Source organism: Rousettus aegyptiacus, unplaced genomic scaffold (assembly GCF_014176215.1).
Source record: "Rousettus aegyptiacus isolate mRouAeg1 unplaced genomic scaffold, mRouAeg1.p scaffold_m13_p_8, whole genome shotgun sequence".
NCBI lineage: Eukaryota > Metazoa > Chordata > Mammalia > Chiroptera > Pteropodidae > Rousettus > Rousettus aegyptiacus.
This window is the reverse complement of record NW_023416311.1, coordinates 2,666,116-2,689,453: the sequence shown is the minus strand read 5'-3', so window position 1 is coordinate 2,689,453 and position 23,338 is coordinate 2,666,116. Positions and strand designations below refer to the sequence as shown.

The 23,338-nt window shown below is 45.9% G+C and overlaps 1 protein-coding gene across 5 annotated transcripts in view; it reads left to right on the top strand.

Annotated features, from left to right (window-relative positions):
* Nucleotides 1-92: 92 nt before the first annotated feature.
* Nucleotides 93-23,338, top strand: part of LOC107516069 (acyl-CoA synthetase medium chain family member 3) — a 29,301-nt gene continuing 6,055 nt past the window's right edge. For 2 of the 5 annotated variants that reach the window (XM_016155470.2, XM_036225688.1), the window contains exons 1-9: nt 242-562; nt 14,017-14,269; nt 15,221-15,431; nt 17,479-17,686; nt 19,389-19,532; nt 19,649-19,805; nt 20,114-20,193; nt 21,632-21,755; nt 22,771-22,851. In XM_016155470.2, the coding sequence (XP_016010956.2) occupies nt 14,051-14,269; nt 15,221-15,431; nt 17,479-17,686; nt 19,389-19,532; nt 19,649-19,805; nt 20,114-20,193; nt 21,632-21,755; nt 22,771-22,851 (1,224 nt within the window). In that variant the 5' untranslated portion in view covers nt 242-562; nt 14,017-14,050. The other 3 variants (XM_036225689.1, XM_036225690.1, XM_036225691.1) reach the window with 3 other exon arrangements.

Below are 23,338 nucleotides of genomic sequence, written 5' to 3'. Positions count from 1 at the left end.
ACGCCGGGCCCCGCCCCCAAGCTTCCGTCTCTGCCGCGCGGGTCCTAATGCCGGCCGGCTTCAGGCGTGGAGAAGCGGCCCGAGGCCCGACCCTCAGGGAGATCGAGGGGCATTCTTCCCCTCGCCACCAAAAGGGTCGGTTTCCCTTATGAAGTGGTCTATGGGAGGAGCCGTCCTGCAAACTGAGATGCGTGTTGCAAGCCTGTGCTCGCAAAGGACCATTTCACTTACTCGTGTATGTTCATCGAGTCACTCAGTTAATATTTATTAAGCACCCATGCACTGGTTATTGTCCTAAGTCCTGAGATGGCGACCTTTAGCCAACTAAGACCCACTGCATATTCATGTTGCCCTTCCAGGCCAGCGTTTCTCCAAACCATCCCACATATTTGTTCCTACAGGAGGTGTGCATCATCAGTAGACTTTCCTGTGGTACTGGTGCCAGACTCCAGAGGTACAAAGTAAGACAGGACACAAGTACAAGGAACTCATCGAGGCCAGAAATCCGATCGTCAGAACGCGAAATACAAACTCCGAGGAAACCAAGCCAGACTTCTTAACAGTAAGTTGTCTCTATGGGGACAGTTTTCTTTGTTAAATAGATTTCTGTTACTATCAAAAATATTGTCTCTATCAAGTTCTTCACATTCGTTTCACACCGACGTCATTACAAGTGACAGCGACATTTTGGTGAATTATTGTTCCAAGTGCACTTGGTTTGTACGGGACGTCACAGTCCTCACTATTGATTCTAACCTCAGATCCACCCTCTTTCCAAAAGTTGTGTCCATACGTATTTTTGCTTCCACCGGTGTATTCAGCACGACCTGCACGTTTCAGAATGGCGCTGGTGGAGACTGCATAGCACATGTTTCTGAGCCTCAGTGGATCGCGAGGTGCGGTCTCATTACACTGGCGTTGCCGTGGTGTTGGGAACCACAGAGAGAGCTGGCTGAAAGTCTCATTTATTTTTCCTTTTCATTCGCAGTGCCTAGCATAGGGCCTAATGCATATCAGATGCTCCGAAAATGATGTTGAGTTGAACTAACCCAAAATACGATCTTAAAGGAAAAAGGGTAAGACTCATGCTATTATGAAGGAAAGTATACCCAAGTCCTGACCCCATTAAACATGTCAGGAGAGCTGGAAAAGGGCCCTGGTCTCCCCCAGAATCTTCCTCTTCCACAGGCCCAATTTCAGCTGCCCACACAACGCCCTCTGGCACTCCTGCTGACCTGATTTCTTAATCCCTTAATAACTTCTTAGAAGTTAGCACACAGGTAAAAGTTCACTTGAGCCCCAGCCATATTGGAGTTCTCCTGGAAATGCAAACCAGGAGGCAAACTTGAAAAAACAAACTCAGTTTATTGTATTTCGTGTTTGCTGACTATGCCAGGAGCACCTATATGAGGAGAGAAAACTGTGCAAGCCTCCAGCCCTCAGTCCAGGTGATAGAATTACATAAATTGCCGCCCCATCCTGTGGCCACCACAGATGACACTTCCACTTACTTTCTCCTGAACCAGGCCCCCGTCTGGCTCTAAATAACTCGGCTTCTGTTTATTCTTGGTTATTATTCTTTGTTTATTCCTTTTTGCTCTCTTTTCATGGCGCGTTGTTATTTCATTAAGACAGAGATTTCCTTGGTAATGCTGGAAACACATCTGAAAAGTTTCTGTGTGTGTGAACTTTCACCTCCTTCGGCTCCCAGGCATGATCAGTAGACTGATGTCTCTGTTTGGGCACCAGGGGCTCAGCGATGTGGTTGTAACACCCCATCCCCACCCCAGCTCCTATACACGTGAGTGATTTTTGAGAGAAGGAATGTTGGCATTACACAGAGGGGCACGTGACACTTTGTGGAGTGGGTAATGGTGCACTGAGGAATTCGCCTTTCATTCTGATTAACCTATTTGCTCCACATATTGCAGAAGGGCTTACAGCCCAGCAAGTGGGGAATGGTGTAAGACACTCTACATGCCCTTTCCGAAGTAACCTAACCTTTCCTAACCTAAATTCTCTTCCTGAACTTCAAAGTTACTTCCATTTAACTTCTCCTTCTGTGTGCAGTACAGAATTCATCCCGGCCCCAAACACGAGTAGGACACATTCTAAAGATGCTCTCCCTGTCCTGACCTCCCTGCCCACCCAGGGGCTCCTGCCTTATTCTCTCATACCCAACATCTTCAGGTAATGAGTGCCCTGACACTGAACTCCAGTCTCCTGCTGAGTTGATTTCTTACTACCTGCCACCTTCAGAGTTGGTATCACATATGATTAAGAGCCCAAATTCTAACATCAAACCAAGTTCAGACCTCAGTTCTGCCAGAAACAAGATCGGCCATGGGTCGACAATTGTTGGAGCTGGGTTGCTGATGCATAGGGGCTCATTATAGCATTATAAATATGTGTATAGATGTTTGAAAATTTTCCACAATGAAGGAGAGTGAGACAGAGACAGAGAGAGACACACAGAGACAGAATAAAAAAGCGAAGGTCGCAAGCATAGACAACAGTTTTGAGAAGTTTTGCTATAAAGACAAGAAGAACGAAGAGGTGGAGGAGGACGAATGGCCTGAGACATTGGTCTTAACGTGAGAGGCATTGCCATGTTTCGTGGCTGACTGTCTTTCTCAGCTACGATTCCTAGTCCAGAAAAGAGGGAGGAATTGAGGACTCAGGAGACAGGAGGGGTCATCAAAAGAGTCATGTCCTTGAGCAGGGAAGAACGGATGATGTCAAGCGCACGGTGGAGAGGGTGGAGAGGCCGGCACAAGCTGGGGGCTCGGACAGCTCACGCGCTGGCACGGAAAGGAATGCAGAGTTGGACGAGTACTCGACTACGGCCGCGGGGCAGGGGGCGCCTCTTCTGGCTACTTGTATGTCTCAGAGAAATAAGATGGAGGAAGGAGAGGTGGAGGTTTAAAGACATAGGGGAAGGCGTCAAAGGACTGTCTCCAACGACAGAAACGAGTGGGGTCGTCAGGCCGCAAGACGGGGCCTCCTGGGTTCCTCAAGGCCATCAGCGAGTACCGTCGAGATCCTAAGTGCACTTCTCCAGAACCGTGTGAGGCCACTCACGTGCAGGCCCCAAATAGGCAGAGAGCTATCCCGAGCGTGGCAGAGTTAGGTTTGCCACATGAGTGATGTGAGGACGAGCAGTGCGGGGAGCTGAGGAGTGCGTAGAATTCAAGACGGACACGAGGTAAGTGAGGGTAGGAAGAAGGCAAAGTTCAAGTGAGTGAACTGAAGATCGTAGTGGAATGATAATAAGGATATTACACAGGGATCAAACTGGTGAGCCTCGCGGAATTCGTCTAAACGTGGGCTGTCCCAACAGACTGTGCAGGAAGTACTGTTGGTGGCAATGAGAAGGTCGAGGGCATGGTCAGGAAAAGGCATGGCTGAGGCCGGTGGGGACAAGGTCATTGGCAGAGAGGCGATCAAGGATATGCAATGCCAGGCTATTGAATGGGTCATTCACATGGAGACCGAAGTCACCAGAAACGATGGCAGAAATTATCACAAAGGCCGGCCATAAATTAACATAACAGAAGAGAGACTGTAGAATCGGGCATATTGTGTTCCAGGTAGGGTCTGATACAGAACTAACAACGTCAGAGTGTCACTAACTGAAGTTAATTAATACTACGAATAAAGAACTACATAAGCCCCTGGGCATATTAAGTAAGGTACTATGATGGTGCATTTTAACACAGTCTGACACTGGGCTGAGCATCAGACCCCACAGTTTTAAGGACACAGCCCCCTGCAAGACTGCAGATGCTAGCTGTGAGTTTGGGGGTTGCCGGGCAACCCACATCCCTGACCAGCAGACTACAGAACCAGGGGGTGCCCCAAAGCCCTCGTGTGTGTTAATTCACTAGTACAACTCACAGAACTCAGAAAAGTGCTATGTTTAGGATTTCAGTTTTATTATAAAGGATACGTTTCCGGACCAGCCAAATAATGAGAAACACAGCGAAGTTTCTGGGAGGGTCCCAAACACCAAGCTTCCATGCGATCTCCCCGGCTCATGCCCGTGTTCAACGACCGGACAGCTGCATGGGGTTTTTACAGGGGTTTCACCTCGCAGGCATGATTGACTAATTAGCCATATGACTAAACAGTCTCCTGTCCCCTACCTCCCCACAGTTCGGCTAGATTCAAAGCTCCAACTCCATGGCTGACCTTACTGGTGACCAGACCCCTCCCTCATCCTGAGCCATCTTGCTAGCAGGAACACAGGGGTGACTCGAGGGTCTCACAAATAACAAAGCCCTCCTATTACTCGGGAGAGTCCGTGAATATAGAGTCTACAAGGACTTAGAAACCAGAATCAAAGGCGAAATTTACTATATGACAGGCACAAACTGGAAGAAATGAACTCGATTGACCGTGAGCTTTTCCAAAGTAATATTTAGTGCCAGACGACAGTAGCAGAAGGTCCCCAGTGTTCTGAGGGAAATAAAATGTACCGCAAGAACCATACACCCAGCTAAGTTGTTCTCCATATAAAGTCAATTATCAAGGAAACAAGGGTATCAAACTAAGCGAGGGAAGACAGCCCTTGCAAGGAAAAAGAAATCTACGCGCTGTAAAATTCAACAGAGGAAAACAGTAAGGAACACATTGTCGAATATCAGATCCACTTAACGCAGAGATCCGAGTTTCTCTGTCTCGGCACTGGGTGCACTTCGGGCTGGAAAGTTAACTCTTCGTTGTAGGGGCTCGTGATCCACTGTGAGGTGCTCAGCGGCAGCCTTTAACCTTCTTTCCTTTCCATTTCAAAACCCCTGCGTCTTCCCCCGCCCTGTCCTCTTTCTCCTGGCTAGCCGCTCCAGCAGCTCCACGTTGGAATCGAGTAACTGAGTCCTTCCTGTGCCTCAATTGCTTTCCCAGAGCTCCCTTCCCAAAAGCTTGCAGTGGGTGTAAAGCCATTTACCCTGCCAGAAAGAGCAAAGTGAACTGTGTCAATTTTCGGGCTGGAAGTTTAGCCCAGAACTCCTGCTCCTCCCTCAGCTCTCCACCAATCACGAGAAGGCATTCCGGGTCCCAGGCTCTCCCGGCCTCCTATTGATGGCCGCTCCTCCTCCTTTGGGATTCCGCAGAAGGAGGATGGAGAGTTGGAGCTCAGGGAGGCTCATCCAGAAAACAGGTCTGCCATCAGCTCCAGTGGTGCCGGAATCTGTCGGTTTAGTGAGTACCTTATCTGTCTCTTCTTGGAAGGCTTGCTGGGCTGGTACATGCACTCGATCAAAAATAACAAGCAAATAAAACCCACAAATCAGAATACTCTCAGTGTGACTCAGCCATTAAAAAAAAAAAATCTTGAAGTTAAGCAGGGTCGGGCCTGGATGGGAGACCAACTAGGAAGACCAGGTATTATAGGGTAAAAAATAAGGGATTGTAAGCTGACAAGGTCCTTGCAATCTGTGAGGTCAGCCAAGGGTTGTCTTGCTTAAAAATATATAAATAAATAAATAAATAAAAATAAAAAATAAAAAAAAACCCAAAATCTTACATTTGCAATGACTTGGATGGACTAGAGGGTTTCATGCCAAGTGAAATAAGTCAGACAGAGAAAGAGAAAGGCCATATGATTTCCCTTCTGTGTGGAATCTAAAGAACAAAATAAATGAGCAAACAAACAAAAAAAACCAGGCTCAGGTACCAAGAGCAAACTGATGGTTGCCGGATAGGAGGGACTTGGGAAAGGCTGAGTGCAAAAGGGTAAAGGATTAATAAATATTACAACATTGACTCTGTTCCCTGTGCATTACTCCACATGGATGTGTGGCACCAGGTAGGTACTAAACTAATCATGGGGATCACTTTGTAACTTAGATAAATGTCTAACCACTGTGCTGTGCACCTGAAACTAATATAAAATAATATTTAATGTCAATTCTCATTGGAAAATAAAATTAAATTTAAATTTAAAAAATTAAAAAAAAAAAAAAAAACCTCTCGCTGAAGTCTTGGGGAGCCAGAGTGTTTCTACCAGAATTTCTTAGTTGATGTGTGATATTATTTAGTAAGTTACCAGGAGTACATACATACAAAAACCTGTAAACACAGCAGCTGAGTTTTTTCATCTTAAGCCTTTTGGTGTTATTTAATTGTTTAAAACCTATGTACATGTGTTAACTTGATAATACATTTCGGAAAAGAATTTAATTGAGTCCCAGTAGCACCTGAGTTTTTCACTGTACTTAGCTCCCTACCCACTTGTGGCAGATAGGACTCCATCTTTGGCATCATCCAGAAAGTATACACACTACTAGGAAACTTCAGGAAACATATAAATGTAAACCGAAAGAAATCACCTAAAGGACAGCCACTTTTCTCCATCTGGTCAAGGGAGGCCCCCAAAACCCTGTATAGAAGTTTATGGCAGGGTCTCGTTAGGGTTGGGGGGAATCACAGGGGCTTCTCACTTTGAGGGGATACATGCCAACCCACTGTTATTACTTAGATTACTTGGTGGGTACGTACTTAAGGGGAGAGAGGGAGGCTAACCCCCCTTGGCACTGCCGTTTATATGGATGTAGAGCTTGCATTTCAGATGAGAGCTTAGATACTTTCAAAAGCCCATCTGACCAGCAGTGCTACTGACTACCTTAGGAGATTCTCTGTATAAAAATCTGGAACGAGACTAGGGAAATTATCTGTTTTTTAACCAGCAAAGAATATTGAAAAATCTGGAAAATAGACATTGGGCAATGCTAAGTTCACTGAAAAGACAGAAATGTAATTTTGTTGGGGAGGAGGCAACCTTGCAGTTTCGATGAGGAGGGTGGTGATATTTTCTTTTTGGTGAAACAGAATGGTTAGGCTCATTTAAAGGTCCGAATGATTAATTTTCTTTTCGATGTATTTTAAATGTGGTAGAGAAAATAGTTTCAAAAAAATTTTATCTAGATTGCAAAATTATGGAAATAACTCAAATGATGACCAACTGAGGAATGATTTAAGAAATTATGATGCAGCTGTTCATCGGGATGCCAAACAGCTGTTAAGAAAGAAAAACAAAATGAGGAAGATACCTGTGTCCTGATGAGGAGAGACAGCCAAAAATCTATTGTAAAAATAATAATAATAATAATAATGAACAAAAGAGTGTGTACTCTAGGCTACCTGTTTTATGAAAGTGGTTGAGAAATAAGAATCCGTAGTCATACTAGCTTAAAGATGCGGACAGAAAGTCTGGAGGAGTGACGTAGAAGCATGGTGCAGTCAGAGGCGTCTCCGGATCTCTCCCCTTGAAATAACGATAAGCCGAACACCTAAAACCCAACAAATAATATGTGACCCGCACACAAGCGCGTGTGAGTGAGCGATCCGTGCATGAGAGCGTCCGCGGGCCAGAGCCGGGGGAGTCTGCGGCGTGGGCTGGGAGGGACGAAGACGCCGCCTCCGCAGCCGGAGCTCCCTGAGGGAGGAGGGGGAGGGCAGAAATTGTGGACCGTTCCCCACACAGCCCTGCCTCAGAGAGCCGTGAGCTCCACCGAGGGGAACCCGGGGATCAGGGCAGAAAGGGGAGTGGGAGCTCTGTGCGGAGCGGCAAGAGCCGGGTTTTTAGAAGTTGCATTTGCAAAGCGGGAGGCTCAAGACACAAAGACTAGCAGCAACTCCCACTCACCGACCCAGAGTGCGCCCTTCCTTAACCCCATATCCTCCCCATCTAGCACCGCAGAGCCCTGGGGGGATTTGAGAAATGCTACTGAAACAATAATCCACCTAATGGCTGGGACAAAGGGTAGCTGTCCTCACCTGAAAAAGGCTTGATCAGTCTCAAAGCAGAGATGCAAGAGGCTTGGATGCCACCTATTGGAAATCAAAAGAAAAACACCTTATCAACAGGCTAAAGAGAGACCGCTATAGAATCTTGTTTCTGAAAAAAAAAAATTTTTTTTAAAAGCAGAACACATTCCCATTAATGCCCAGGCAGATAAATCATCTATCAAATGCCATGGACAACTAGGGTGACAAGGCAGCTCAGAAAGAAAGAGGAAAATCTCCAGAAAATATGTGATTTAAATCACAGAGAATTCAGAATTGTAATTCTGAAAAGACTTAATGAAATGCAAAATAAGTCAAACTCACAATTCCAAGATCTGAGGGGGGAAAAAAAACATACCAGCAGAATGAGTTTTTTAGCAAGGAGACGGAAACCCTAAAAAAGAACCAAATGAAGAACACACTAAAGGAGACGAACAGTGAAATAGCAAGCTTAGGAAATAGAGTCGACTAAATGGAGGAACGAATCAGTGATACCGAAGATAGAAATCTGGAAATAATTCAGAAGGAAGAAGAGAGAAACCGAAGAAAGAAAACTAGTGAAAGAATTATAAGAACTAGCTGATACCATCAGGAGAGGAAACGTAAGAATAATGGGTATTCCAGTAGAAGAAGAAAAGGTCAAGGGATCAGAGGGCATATTCAGACAAATAGTTGATGAGAATTTCCCAAATCTAAGGGATGATCTGGAGCTTCAAATCTAAGAAGCTAATAGAACACCCAATTATCTCAACTCGAAAAAGCCTCCTCCAAGACACATCGTATTAAAATTATCAAACATCGACAACAAAGACAGAATTCTCAGGGCAGCCAGGGAAAAGAAGACAGTAACCTATAAAGGAAAACCCCTGAGATTATCGTCAGACTCCTTAGCACAAACCCCACAAGCCAGAAAGGAGTAGAATCAAATATTCAAACGATTAAATGAAAGGAACTGCCAGCTAAGAGTAATGTATCCAGCTAAGCTCTCCTTTAGATATGAAGGAGAAATAAAGACCTTTCCAGACATACAGAAATTCAGGGAATTCTCCAATATGAAGCTTGCATTACAGGAAATACTGAAATGGGTCAGTCCACCCTAAAGAAAATAACAACAACGACAACAAAATACATAGCTGTAAGTAGCGCCATTAGCAGGCACACAGAAGCAGAGTAGTGCAACCCTTATTAAGAACAGGGTATCATAAGCTTTAACGAGAAGAAGAATGCTTATTGCAGGATGGAAATAAATGTTCAGCATACACAGGGACAATCTGAGACAACGGTTACAGAAAAGAGGAGGAATCAAAGATCCAAATTTGTGAAGGGGAATGGACATAAGGCACACGCAAAAGAAAATGGACTACTATACTTACATATACATCCTTTACATATTATTAGTGGTAGCCACACGGCAATGATCTAGAACTGAGACACATAACATAACCTGAGAAGGACCAGAGGGAAAATCCACAAAGCCCAACCAAATTAAAACAACAGGCAGAAACACGAGGGCAAGGAAACAAGGGAAACACCCAACTACCGGAAAAACAAAAGATAAAATGGCTATAGGAAAATCTAATATTTCAGTAATCTCCCTAAATGTAAATGGACTGAACTCACCAATAAAAAGGCACAGAGTTGCAGATTGGATCAAAAAACAAAACCCAACCATATGCTGCCTCCAGGAGACACGTCTCAGCTCCAAAGACATAGAATCATAGTGAAAGGGTGGAAAATGATCATTCAAGCCAATGGCATTCAGAGAAAAGCATGAGTAGCAGTACTAATATCGGATGAAATAGACTTCAAAATAAAACAAGGTAAAGAAAGATACCGAGGGACACTTCATAATGATAAAGAGAATCATACACCAAGAAGACATAACTTACTAATCTCTATACTCCCGATCACGGAGTCCCGCAACATATAAAGCAATTACTAACAGAACTAAAGAGAGAAACAGACCAAAACACTGTCATGGTAGGGGACCTAAATACCTCGCTGTCAGATATGGATGGATCATCCAAACAGAATTTCAATAAGGAAATCACATCTTTAAATGATACATTAGACCAACTGGACATAATTGACATTCATGGAGCCTCTTATCCCAAAACAGCTGCATTCTTCTCCAGTGCACGTGGAACATTCTCAAGGATTGATCACATGCTGGGACACAAAACTAGCCTCGACAAATATAAGAGGGCTGAAATCATACCAACCATATTCTCTGATCATAATGCTTCGAAGCTGGTGATCAACTGTGAAAAGAAAGCAGGAAGAACCATGAATACATGGAGATTAAACAACATGCTACTGAACGATGGCTGTATCATAGGCAAATTAAAAGGGAGATCAGGAGATATATAGAAACAAATGACAAAAATAGTACAATGTAGCAAAAATTTTGGGACACGGCAAAAGTGGTCATAAGAGAAAAGGTCATATCATTACAAGCCTACCTCCAAAAACAAGAACGAGCCCCAATAAACCACCTAATACTTCATCCGAAAAAACTAGAAAAGGAAGAATAAATGGAGCCTAAAATCAGCAGAAGGAAAGAAATAATCAAAATTAGAGCAGAATTAAATGAAATTGAGAATAAAAAGACAATAGAAAAAATAAATGCAACGAGGAGCTGGTTCTTTGAGAAGATTAATAAAATTGACAAACCCCTGGCGCTAGTCTCGCTAAAGAAAAAGAGAAAGGACACAAATAAATAAAATCAGGGATGAAAGAGGGGAAATTATGACAGACACTACAGAAATACGAAGGATCAAGAGCACAACAATATTATGAGAAAGTATATAACACCAAATTCAATAACCTAGAAGAAATGGGAAGGTTTTTAGAAATATACAACCTTCCTAGACTGAATCAAGAAGAACTGGAAAATCTAAATAGACTCATCAGCAGTATGGAAATTGAAACAATCATCAAAAACATACCAAAAAGTAAAAGTCCAGGGCCAGATGGCTCCACCAGTGAGTTTTACCAAACATTCAAAGAAGATTTAATACTTATTCTTCTCAAACTCTTCCAAAAAAAATTTGAAGAGGAGGCAATGCTTTCTAACCCATTTTATGAAGCCAATGTTACCCTGGTACCAAAACCTGGTAAAGATAACACACAAAAAAAGAAAGCTACAGACCCATGTTCTCATGAACACAGATGCAAGAATCCTAAATAAAATACTAGTGAACCGAATACAACAACACATTAAAAAGGTTATACACCATGATCGAGTGGGCTTCATCCTGGGGGCACAGAAATGGTTCAACTTATGCAAATCGATTAATGCGATTTACCATATAAACAGAACAGAGACTAAGAATCCTATGATCACATCAATAGATGCAGGAAAAGCCTTCAACAAGATACAGCATCCATTTATGATCGAAACACTTAATAAAATAGGTATAGAAGGAAAAGACCTCAACATAATAAAGTCCACGTATGACGAAACCTCAGGTAACATTATATACTTCATGGTGAAAAACTAGAAACCTTCCCTCTGCGATCAGGAATGAGGCGAGGCTGCCCACTCTCGCCACTGCCCTCGCTAGGACTTTCATAACATTGAAAGTCCTAGCGAGGGCAATCAGACAAGGGAGAGCTATAGAAGGCATCCAAATAGGAAATGAAGAAGTTAAACAAACAGTAAAGTTTCAGGATACAAAATCAATGTTCGAAAATCCAGAGCATTCCTATATACTCTAATTATGAATTGTCAGAAAAAGATATGAAAAAAAATAATTCTTTTTGCAAAAAGAATTAAATGCCTAGGAATAAACCTAATGAAACATGTGAAGGACCTATATAATGAAAATTTGAAGAAACTGAAGAAGACACAAAGAAATGGAAAGATATTCCATGTTCTTGGATTGGAGGAATCAACATAGTTAAAATGACCTTATTACCTAAAACATTATGCAGATTTAATGCAATCCCCATCAAAATCCCATCGGCACCTTTTAAAGAAATAGAACAAAAAATCCTCAGATTTTTATGGAAGCATAAAGGACCCGAAATCGCCAAAATCATCCTGAGATAAAAGAACAAGTCTGGAGGCGTCACTCTGCCTGACTTCAAAGACACAATAATCAGAAGGGTATGGTATTCACAGAAAAACAGACACACGGACCAGTGCAACAGAATCGAGAGTCCAGAAGTAAACCCATGTCTATATGGACAAATAATTTTCAAGAAAAAAGACAAATACATACAGTGGAGGAAGGAAAGCCTCTTCAATATGTGGTGCTGGGAAAACTGGAAAGCCACCTGCAAAAGAATGAAACTAGATTGTTGTCTATCACTACACACCAAAATTAACTCAAAATGGATGAAGGACCTGAATATAAGACCTGAAACAATGAATCGCATAGATAAAAACATAGGTACCAGACTCATGGGCCTTGGACTTAGAGAGGATTTTAGGAATTTGACCTTGAAGGCAAGGGAAGTAAAAGCAAAAATGAATGAGACTACATACAACTAAAAAGCTTCTGCGCAGCAAAAGAAACCATCGAGAGACAGCCATCTGAATGGAAAAATATATTTTCAGGGTTGAGAATCACTGCTCTATTGAAATCCTATTGAGCTGTAGTAATGAGGACGTTCAAATGGCCATCCAATGACAGGAGTTGTAGTTCTCACTGTGGTATGACACATGGAAGCAAGTTGCATCCCCTCTCTGGGGCTCTTTTATCTTTGCAGATGGAAATTGAGGAGACTCAGACCAGATGACGTCAGAGATCTCAAGGTCACTGACTTGCCAGGTCCTCACAGATAGGTGGGATGGCCAGGAGAAGCACCCGGGTCCCTCGATGCACTGGGAACAGCAATACGATGCCCAGATGCCAGGTCCCTTTATGGTAAAAACGTAGCTGACATCCATGATTGATTATCATTTGGCAGTTTGTCAATACAGAAATGCTCCACAAAGCCACGTGGCCTTATGCACCACACAGCTAGAACTGCAGTTAAAAATGATGACTTCATGAGTGGATCACAGTAGTGATCCACTGCAGGAAATTTGGAAGATTATGGGAAGTATAAAGATGCGAACCCTCCGATCCCTACAACTGTGTTTTAAACAGCTTCATTTATGAGTCCTCAGCCAAGTATATGATTTCAAGATCAAACGATTTCCCACGGAAGGAGAAGAGGGCAGGACGGCGCAGAGGGGCCACCCCGACAGAAGTCCTGCAGGCGGAAGCCCCGTTTACCATCTCTGGTAAACACAGCTACATGCCCCGGGCTTAAAGGAGGTATGGGCTGCCAAGGCGAGCATGAGATCCTGAAAACCACACCTCTGCCAGTGGCCTCACGCCCGTCAGTCCTGAGGCACCCTTGGGTTCCTCATCTATGGATCATCCACTGTGAACAAATTCTCCTCGACGCTTCTGCGCTATGTTTGAAATTCGTGGTTGAAAGGGACCAGGTAAGAAGGCTCAGCCCTTCGCTGTCTCTGTAGGGACAGAGTGACTCAGATCTTCTTTAGAGATACATATGGGAGGCAGTAGCACGTAGTGCTCAGGAGAATTGCCCGGGATGAGACAGCTCTGGGTTCAAGTCCAACCAATGCCTCTGTTACAAACTGAATGTTTTTTGGCTCCCCTGCCTGCCCCCCCCACCCCCAAATGTGACGGTATTTGGAGGTGGATCTTTGGGAATTATTAGGTTTGGATGAGGTCATGAGGGTGAGGCCCCCACGATGGGATTAGAGTCCTCCTAGGAAGAGGAAGAGACGCCAAAGATCTCCCCCTCCCGTCCTCTCCCACGTGAAGTCACAGAAAGAAGTCGACCATCCAGCCAGCAACAGGGCCCCCCGCCGGGAAGCAAACGGGCTGGCACCCTGATCTGGGGCTTTCCAGCCACCAGAACTGTGAGAAACAGACGCTTGCTCCTTAAGCCACGCAGTCCATGGTATTTGTCATGGCTTCCAGAGCTGGGACAGCCTCTTACATCCTCTCTCTCTCTCTGTAAACAGAGAGAGGATCACAGCATCCACCACGCAGGGTTACTGAAGATTTAACGACGAATTGCGTATAAGTAAATCTAGGCACAGTGTTGGGAACTTGGTGCTCAGAAAACGGTGATGACGAGTGTAAGCAATAATAAAACCGAGCTGCTTTCGTGGCAGGGGCGGGGGACGGGGACATGGCTCCCTTCAGGACAGAAACACACGTGTGTCCCTTTGCTTGCCTTTTATGTGGATGGTCTCCATAGGAAATCCTGAGCGCTGCAGTCTCCCACGCAACCCATGCTCGCTCCCGCTGCCGTGGAGATGTCGCTTCGCGTCAAGTGTTCGCAGTGCCTAGCAATTCCTCATCTTGTGAGGGCACTGCATAGAGGTTACAGGACAGCGACCCCTCAGAATTTTTCTGACTATGACTCCATAAAGCGGGACTTCAAACTGGAGGTTCCAGAGTATTTCAACTTTGCCAGAGATGTCCTAGACAAATGGACCGACATGGAAAAGGTACGGGGAGCAAAGGCCAGTCAGACCACGTTTCCGAATGGGAGTGATTTTGCCCCTAGGGGACATTTGGCAAAGTCTGGGCACGATTTCCTTGCCACGACTTGGGTGCAGGGCGAGGATGTCAGCTAAATATCCTATAATGCATAGGACAGCTCCCCCTAGCAAAAGCTTGAGGTGTTAACAGCTCCCTGGCTGAGAAAGCCTGCATTGCAAAGATGTGGGATTATAGGTTAATTTAAGAAAAAGGAGTAGAGAAGTGATTCCAAGAGTCAGAACAGGTAGGAAATGAGGCAGAGAAACAGCATCGAGAAAAATATAAAAAGGGATCCGAGAATTCTAACAATCAGGCTAAATGAGGAATGGCTTGTGCCCCGAAGGAAGGACATAGCGACCAGCTCTAGAAACCAGGACCCTTGAGGTATTTCCGTGTTTGCCCTAACGAATGACCTATGAACTTTCTTCAGAGAAAATATTTTATTAGTCGGTTAATACAGAATTTAGCGGCACTGCCAGAGCCAGCCGGCTAAAGTCGATCAGTACCTGAAAGGGGGTGGGGGGGGTGGGGGGGTGACGCCTAAGGGAAAAAAGAGAAGCCAGGAAAGATCTTTCCGGGAGGGCATACAGTCAGAGCTGCAGCCCCGAGTTTATTTAGCATAGCCTTTTTATGTGATTTCTGAATACCATAATCAATCACCACGTTACCATAGCAAAGCACACCATACATATCTAAACCAATGCTTGTCAGTTACATAAGATCCGTGGTAGTATAACATCCCATTACCTTAAAAGGTGACTTTATGAGGCTTACCAAGGTGACCATTGTTTTAAACTCATCAGCCATACCGTGGCTTTTAGCTACGTGACTCCTTCAGTGCCTCTTAATGGCTTCTCGAAATGGCTCCAGACACGGCACGACCACCTTAAACCCAAGACTGGACTGTCTTTCCTCAGGCTGGAAAGAGACCTTCCAACCCAGCCTTCTGGTGGATCAACGGAGAAGGAAAAGAAGTGAGATGGAGTTTCGAAGAACTTGGAGTTCTGTCCAGGAAACTGGCCAACATCCTGACGGAAGTCTGTGCCCTACAGAGGGGAGATCGCGTAATCATAATCCTGCCCCAGATCCCGGAGTGGTGGCTTGCAAATATAGCCTGTCTGCGGACAGGTTAGTGACATTTGCGATCTGACCATTTTTCAAATAGGCTGGTGGGAGATCTTCCAAAACGTGTAAGTAATCGTTGGACGTTCCTTCGGGCAAATTATTTGAAGAACTATACGCAATATAGTACTATGCTCGGGAACCGTAAAATGTATTGGAAACATGCTATATCTTTCGGCCTAAACTAATTTCCCCAAGTCTTCCTGACTCTGTCTCGTGTGTGCCTGCGCCCTGCACCGATCCAGTGCCTCCTCCGTCAGGGTCCTTTCTGGCACACGCACTGATCCCATCACCGAGCTGCTTGACATTATTCAGCAACTCCCTGTTGCCTGCCGGATAAAACCTGACCGTCTTCGGGCGCGTCGCAGAAGGCTCTAGCTGTCTTCGCTTTATTGTTCTCACTTCCTCAGCCTTGTGCCCTGTGCTCCGGCTCTGCTAGATGTCTTCCCGTGGGGCCTGCCATCTTTCCTGTCACCTGGCTTCTGTGCACGCTGCTTCCTATCCTCGCAAAGCCTCCCTCACACACCTAACCACCTGTGAGGAAGGCTTCGCGTGATATGCGTGCGTGATGAAATGGTAAAGAAACTCAGAGTCATGGTCGATGCAACATTCTGGATAAGAGCTACCTGGGGATTTGGGGCAGGGCACACACGGGGGCTTCAAACATATCGTTAAATTCTCTTTCCTAAGCTGGGCGGTAGACAACGCTCACTTGCGTGTTCTTAAAGGGAATTACACAATTACGCCACCTAAACTCTGTTGCCTGTTTGGTATATTTTGCAATAAAAAAGAAAAACGTACGATTGCACGATGCCTTTTGAGGAGTCCTAAAAGGTTTGGAAACACATTGCCACGTGGGAGCGTAGCGGGGTGAGTTTTCACGTGCTTTCAGAAAAGGAGAGGCACGGAGTCCCGGAGAGGAATGACACCGGCCTGTGATCCTCACGGCGCGTCTCTGACCGGCAGCGTCAGCACCATGGGGGACTTGTCAGAAGCGTAGATTCTCCAGCCTCGCCCAAGACTTACTGCGTCCGAAACGGGGGCGGAGATGGGCAGAATCCAGCCGTCGGTGTTTTAACAAGCAATCTGGGGGACTGCCTCTGTGTCGCCGGAGCAGTAAAAGCCACTGTGGGGCGAACGCCCTCCACCCCTCTCTGGAGGTCCGGGACTTAGGCGTGGTGGGGTCTGGGGTCTAACATACGGAGATGCAGATACAGATACTGATGGGTATAGATGTATTCCCGAAAGTCCATTAATCCTCCGAAAAAATAGTGGCGAAAACGGGGTTCGGCACTGTTTTAAACTCCTTACACATTTAATCCTCAATGGTCCTCTAAAGAAGGTGGAACCTGTTATTCTGATCCCCATTTTCCAGATGCGGAAGCTGAGACTCAGGGGGGCGGGGGGCGGAGCAGCTTGTGCAAAGCCGGGCTGCGAGGGTGTCCGGCTCCGGGACGCACTCTTAACCCTCGCATTTCGCCCGACCGTGGACTTTGACAGCAGGCAGGAGTAGAAGCAAGAAAAGATGAAAGCCTCGATCCTTCCCTTTGGACAAAAAGCACAAAACGACCGCGTACATTTTAAGAGGCGGCGGGACGAAGTGGCCAGTGCGCAGCTCTGGGGGGCCGGGCCGCGGGGTGCCGCCCCGCACTGCTACTTCCTGCTTCGGGGTTTTGGGGCAAGTTACTCCGAGCTTTTGTGTTTGGGGCTTTTGGGTGGGGATTAGATGAGGTAAAACATGCAAAGCACTTAGAATAACACCCGCCACTCAATGGATGTCGGTAAACGTACTTTTCGGTCAAAATCCATACAAAATCCTCTTTATGGTCTTTAGACGGAAGATAATCATCCAGCATTTCACACCCTTTCGTGTTAGGTCAAGGGTTGTAGCCGTGAAAGACAGAAGCAAAGTAACTAAAGGAAGACAAACGGATACTCTGCCTGGGAGACCGACTAACTCCGAGAACGGCTAGCATGTCCGGGAGCTACCCGCACAGCCCTCACAGGAAGGAAATCCTTCCTTCTAAACATTGCTTCTTTTCTGCTCCGTTAGGGACGGTTTCGATTCCAGGGACCACTCAGCTGACCCAGAAAGACATCCTCTACAGACTGCAGTCTTCGAAGGCCAAGTGCATCATCACCAACGACGCCGTGGCCCCCGCGGTGGACACCATCGCCTCCGAGTGCGAAAACCTGCACTCCAAGCTGATCGTGTCCCCGAACCCCAGGGACGGGTGGGCGCACCTCACGGGGCTGATGAGGTGAGTGGCCCCCAAGGGCGGCGCTGGGGAGCCCCTCGGCCACGGGTGTGCTGCGACCAGACGACGGAGGCGAGAAGCCACAGGCCAAGGGGACGAGTGGCGATGGCGGCCGCACTCCCGACAGGCGGAGGTCTGAGGCAGGAAGGAGCTCGGCGTGCTTTTGAGGGCTGGGGTTTGCGGGAAGCAGACCCCGAGACAGAGACCGTGTGGAAGTGTGTTAAGGCGTTTTCTTGGGATCGACTCTTTGAACGAAGGGCGACGGTGGAGGATTGGGCAGGGGAAGAAACGTATCTGCCATGTACTCTGAACGGCCCTCGGCCAACCCACTGGGACCTCTGGAGCTTGGACAGCCCCTCGAAGCTATGCCCAGCTACAGGAAGAGGCCCCGCCCACCCCAATCAGTAACTAGTGGGCGCTGTCCCCAGAAGGAGGCCTGCCTTGGGCAAGGCCGGCTGTCTTCAGCCCAGGCCATCTTTATAGAGGGCCCCCAGCACCTGGGGGAGCAGGTCTTTCGCTCCCACAGCAGGGTGTAAGAAGTTTATGTAGCCCAGGGTCAACCACAAAGCAGCCCCCGGGGAAACAGGACCGCCCCTCCCTCCGCGTGGGCTGTATCATTCCCTTGCTGACAGCACACCCCTCTCAGGTTACAAGGGGAAGAACACTTAACGGATACAATGAGAAAACTGTCACACTGGTCCACGCCCTGCTCCGGGTGTTCCAGAGGCCCCCAGAACTTGTGCCAGGAACTGGTTCTAACTCAGCCTATGGTTGGCACCAAGTTCCCCCTAGAACGAGCATGCGTTACTCAAGGATGTGGGGGTGGGCTGGCGACTACAGACTCATTCCTGCCTTCTCTAAAGACAGTCGACACTGGGTTCTTACCAGAGGCCTGGTGCCTTTCTGATAAAAACAGTGTTACCACCGCAAGAGCGGCCCAGCGGCACTGGTTGTGTGCGCCAACTGTCGTAAGCGCTTCGGATATATTAACTCACCTCCGTCTTGCCACAAGCGAGCCGTAGACTAAGCACTTAGTCTAGCTTTGTCAGACTCTGAAACTGCTGTTCTGCATTTCTCGCGGCCGGGGTGTTCCCGAGTCATTTGTTCTCAGCCTAGGATTCCCAGGTCAAATCTACGCTTCTTAGACCCTGGATGCGCTGACCTCCTCCCAGCTGCCCTAACATGGGACTTACGGAGTGGCCCGGCCATCCCACGGTGGCATTAAATGCGCCCCTTCCCTTCGACTGGGTCCTCCCTCCCCTGGGCGGATGCTCCGTCCCGCTCAGCCTCGCTGGTCACTGTGTTCCCAACTATGGAGACTCCCTCGTGGGCAATGGAAGAGCAATGCTGCGGTTCTTCGTAAATCCGTGATTACACGGCCACAGAGCCTCACGCTCCTGGAGGTGTGCTAACTCCTGAGTTTTCAAAATGCTTTAACGCTTCATCACACAGGAGAAAGCTATGAGACTGGCCATTATGAATGGGCTGCCGACGGCCGAGTTTAGTTTGGTTCTGGAAAGCACCTAAAGAGGTAGATGGAGAGGGGGATGACATCTCGCTCGGACGTCGTCGGCCAAGATCCCTGGGGCCTGACCCACGAGACGAGGGCGTCGGGGCAGCCGGCTCCTCGGATCCCTTTCCGAGCCGACGGCCTCTGTCGTGCTGTGTCGAATGTGCGGTATCAACGGTGCTTCTCCCCTCCTAGACATGCCAGCGACAGCCACACCTGTGTGAGGACAAAGCACGACGAGACGATGAGCATTTTCTTCACCAGCGGGACGAGCGGCTCTCCGAAGATGACCGGACACACCCACAGCAGTTACGGTTTAGGATTATCTGTCAATGGGAGGTACCGTCACAGAACCGCAGCTGGAAAGTGTGTCACACTGCAGAGGTAACGATCCACTCATTGGTCTTTTAGACTTGTTTTCCTGTACAGAGCAGGGCTCTTCTTTGCCTTCCCAGGTACTGGCTGGATCTGACCCCTTCGGACGTGATGTGGAACACGTCAGACACAGGCTGGGCGAAGACTGCATGGAGCAGCGTTTTTTCTCCATGGACCCAGGGAGCGTGTGTATTTGTGCGTCATTTGCCGCAGTTCAAGCCAACATCCATCTTGCAAGTAAGGCAGAGCGCGCGCCAGAGGTCAGCATTTAGAAATGCAGTAGCAGCGTCAGCGACAAGACTGGTGCACCAAGTCCCTTGCAGAAATCAGAATAGACCACACGATTTAAGGTATTTCATATCTGGAAAGTTGATAAGCCCAGAAAGATCTCCCGAGGAAAGGTGTGAGTGCATTTACGTTAGCATAAACAAGGTTCAGGTTCGTGGTCTTTCTACAGCTTTAATAAGTGCCTAAGTGCCCCACAGACACTTAGGCACTTACTAAAGCTGTAGAAAGACCAAGCGTTGACGTCTTCCAAATTGCAGACTCTCTCCAGGTTCCCCATCACGGTCTTCTGTTCAGCACCGACTGCATACCGAATGCTTGTAAAGAATGACATGGCCAGGTAAGCAGGTGGGTAGGTAGGCACTTAGCAGGGGGGAAGGGACAGGAAGAAGAAGCTATAAAATGAAAGATCTTTCTGCCTAAAAGATCCAGCTAGCTCCAAACTAGTAGGTATGGGACTCAGTAATCTCTTCCACTTCTCCTCGTGCTTACACTCTGTGAACGATTCTGACTACGTCTGGGGCAGGCTCCCCCAAGCAAAGGGAGGGGGAAAAAGGGTTCAGCCCTGAGCTCAGCGGTTTTGGGTAAAAAGGTGTTTTATCTTGGGATGATGGACTATTATCTGAGCTTGAGCAAGTAGAGAAGCCGCCCCTATGGGGAGCCTTATCCCAGCAAATAGGAAAAGAAGATAAATACCTTTTATTCTATCACCAATACCATTCGAAAGTGTAGATTGGTAAATATTAACTGATTTCAATGAATCCTGAATAGGAATTCATACGATGTAAAATTTATAGATAAGAATATATATCGAAATACCTTCCTTCGGACCGTTGCCTGTCGTCCGGATACCTGTGCACACATAAGCCGACAGATGCACATTGTCCCTGTCCTTTACAAGTATAAATGAAAATGACATATGCTTGCAGTTCTGCACCTTCCTATTTTTTTTTTTTTTTTTTTGGCCTCACAGTACCTCCTGGAACTGTGTGGTGCAGTATGGTAACCCCTAGCCACGGGTAGCTAGCTATTTAAAATTTAAGTTTCGTTAAATTAAACATTCAGTTCCGGGCTCTAGTTAACACTATTGTACTTCACATTTAAAGCTGCTACAAGGGTAGATCTTAAACGTTCTCATCACGAGCCAAAATGATTTTGTGACAGGTGTTAACTGGACTTATTGTGGTGATCGTTTCACAGTCCATAAAAGCATCAAGTCATTGTGTTCTACACCTGACACTAATGTTATATGTCAATTATACTTCAGGAAAAAAACAACAACAACAACTCAGTTTCTCAGTTGCATTAGTCACGCTTCAAGTGCTCAGAAGCCACACAGGACTAGAGGATACTCTAGTGGACAATGCCGATGATGGAAATTTCCGTTGTAACAAAGTTCTGTTGGACAGTGCTGACCAGGAATGTTCTTTTTCGTAGACCTATAGTATTCCATTGTATAAATATCCCATAGTCAGTTTAACCAGACAGATGGTAAACTTTTAATCACTGATTTAACATCCTGGTTAAATACGATTAACATATGTGGTATGGCAACAAATCACGTTCCTCTACCTGCCCCCAAAAAAGGGAGAAGAGAAAAAAGAAAAACGAGCGTTTTGGGAGTTAGGATGTTAGAATGGTTTGTTTTTGTATTGGAGGGGAGTTAGGAAGTTTTAGTTAAAACATACTCTATACTGAGATTTCAGTAAGATAATGCTAGTTTCCACTTCTCTCCATTTTCCCTCCTAAATCGAACTCATGACCTGCCTTCTGAGAAGCTATAAGTTCAAAAGCTTACAGCACTGCGTGAGCGCTGGAGAGCCAGTCAACTTTGAAGTGATTGAACAGTGGAGGAGCAGGACAGGCCTGGATATCTACGAAGGGTATGGACAGACGGAGACGGTACGTAAACCTCACCGAGAAGACAGGGCCGGAGTCGATTACGTCAGATGAAGGAAAACCGTGTTTCCATTTTCTATTATATCTTTAGGACTGTTTGGGGGCTAGGGAGAGAATGGCGTGGTTAGGAGAAGACTTTAAAAAAAAGAAACTTGAGAGAAGCTAGTTGCAAAAAAAAAAACCCACAACTCTGTAATAGACACAGTTGTTTAAATAGTCTAACGATACGTCCCGGAACTGTAGAATGAAAACAGCCATACATTGAGAATAAGCCCTCTACAACTAATCAGGGTGAGGGCATTAAAAATACTTTTTAAATGAAAAAATACTGGCTGCACAGAAAGGTTTTCCCTTACGTACTGGGGAACTTTCTCAGAGCTGCCTCAAAAATGGAAAATGCTGAGTTCCTTATTACTTGAAATATTAAGAGTTTGCTGGAAAACTCCTCAACGAGCACACTCTAAAAAGGGTTATCTAAAGAGATAGAAATAAGAGTAAGGAATTCGAGAGAAAATAAATGAAATGATAACGGAAGTGGTTATTATGCAGGAAACGGGGGTAAGATGAAGCAGATGAAGAAGAGGCTGAAAGAAATTTTTCATAATGTGTCTTTTTACAATGCTTCAGTTTACAAAACCATGAGAATGTAGCGATTGGTCAAAACTTAAAATACCAAAAATAAAATAAAAGTGACAAATGTATTAAATAGAAACAGCATAAGTATTGTGCTGATAGGAGTGAAAATGTTTTCATAAATATGGATATTCTAGTAATTATAAGTTTATTATTAAGTGTTAAACATTATTTTATATATATAAACATTAAATATATATATATATTTTTTGTTTTTGTTTGTTTGTTTGTTTGGTATCTACCTCTCTACTCCATGAGAGCAGAGAATTTGTTTTATTTTGAGCCTGGTTCATACTAAGTTCATACTAAGTCCTCAATAAATATGAGGAATAAATGGGTAAGTTTTGTTACTTGTAATGTTACTTTATTCTTTCTTCTTATCCAGGTGCTAATCTGTGGAACTTTTAAGGGAATGAAAATTAAGCCTGGCTCGATGGGAAAGCCTTCACCTGCTTTTGACGTTAAGGTTTGCATCTACCTTTCCAGAATAGTCAGCAGGCCAATCTGTTTACCACCTACCCGCCTCCTACCTGCCTTTACACTCCTAGTTTTGGTGATAATGTCACGTGACTGTCATGTCTTAGCTTCCATGGAAAAATGGAAATGGATTAGAAATATTTCTTTATTGGTCTCCGGTGTTTTTGCTGAGCAGTTGCATAAGCCAAGTAGTTCTAAGTATTTTATAAATCAGACTCCGCTGAATTTCCAGAAGGAGCCTAGGAGACACGTCATGACAGTAGAACCACTTTACAGATGAGGCCCTGCAGGTTAAGGAAGTCGCCCAAGGTCACAGTTAGCAGCCACCAGCACTAGGACTCAGTGCCAGGCAATCTGGCTCCAGTACCTGTACTCTGCCCACACCACCCACTCTGACCTCACCCCCACACTGCCCCGCCCGCCTGCTGAGGGAGGCCAAGCTCTCCCAAGAGGGCCCAGCACGCCGGACCCAGACA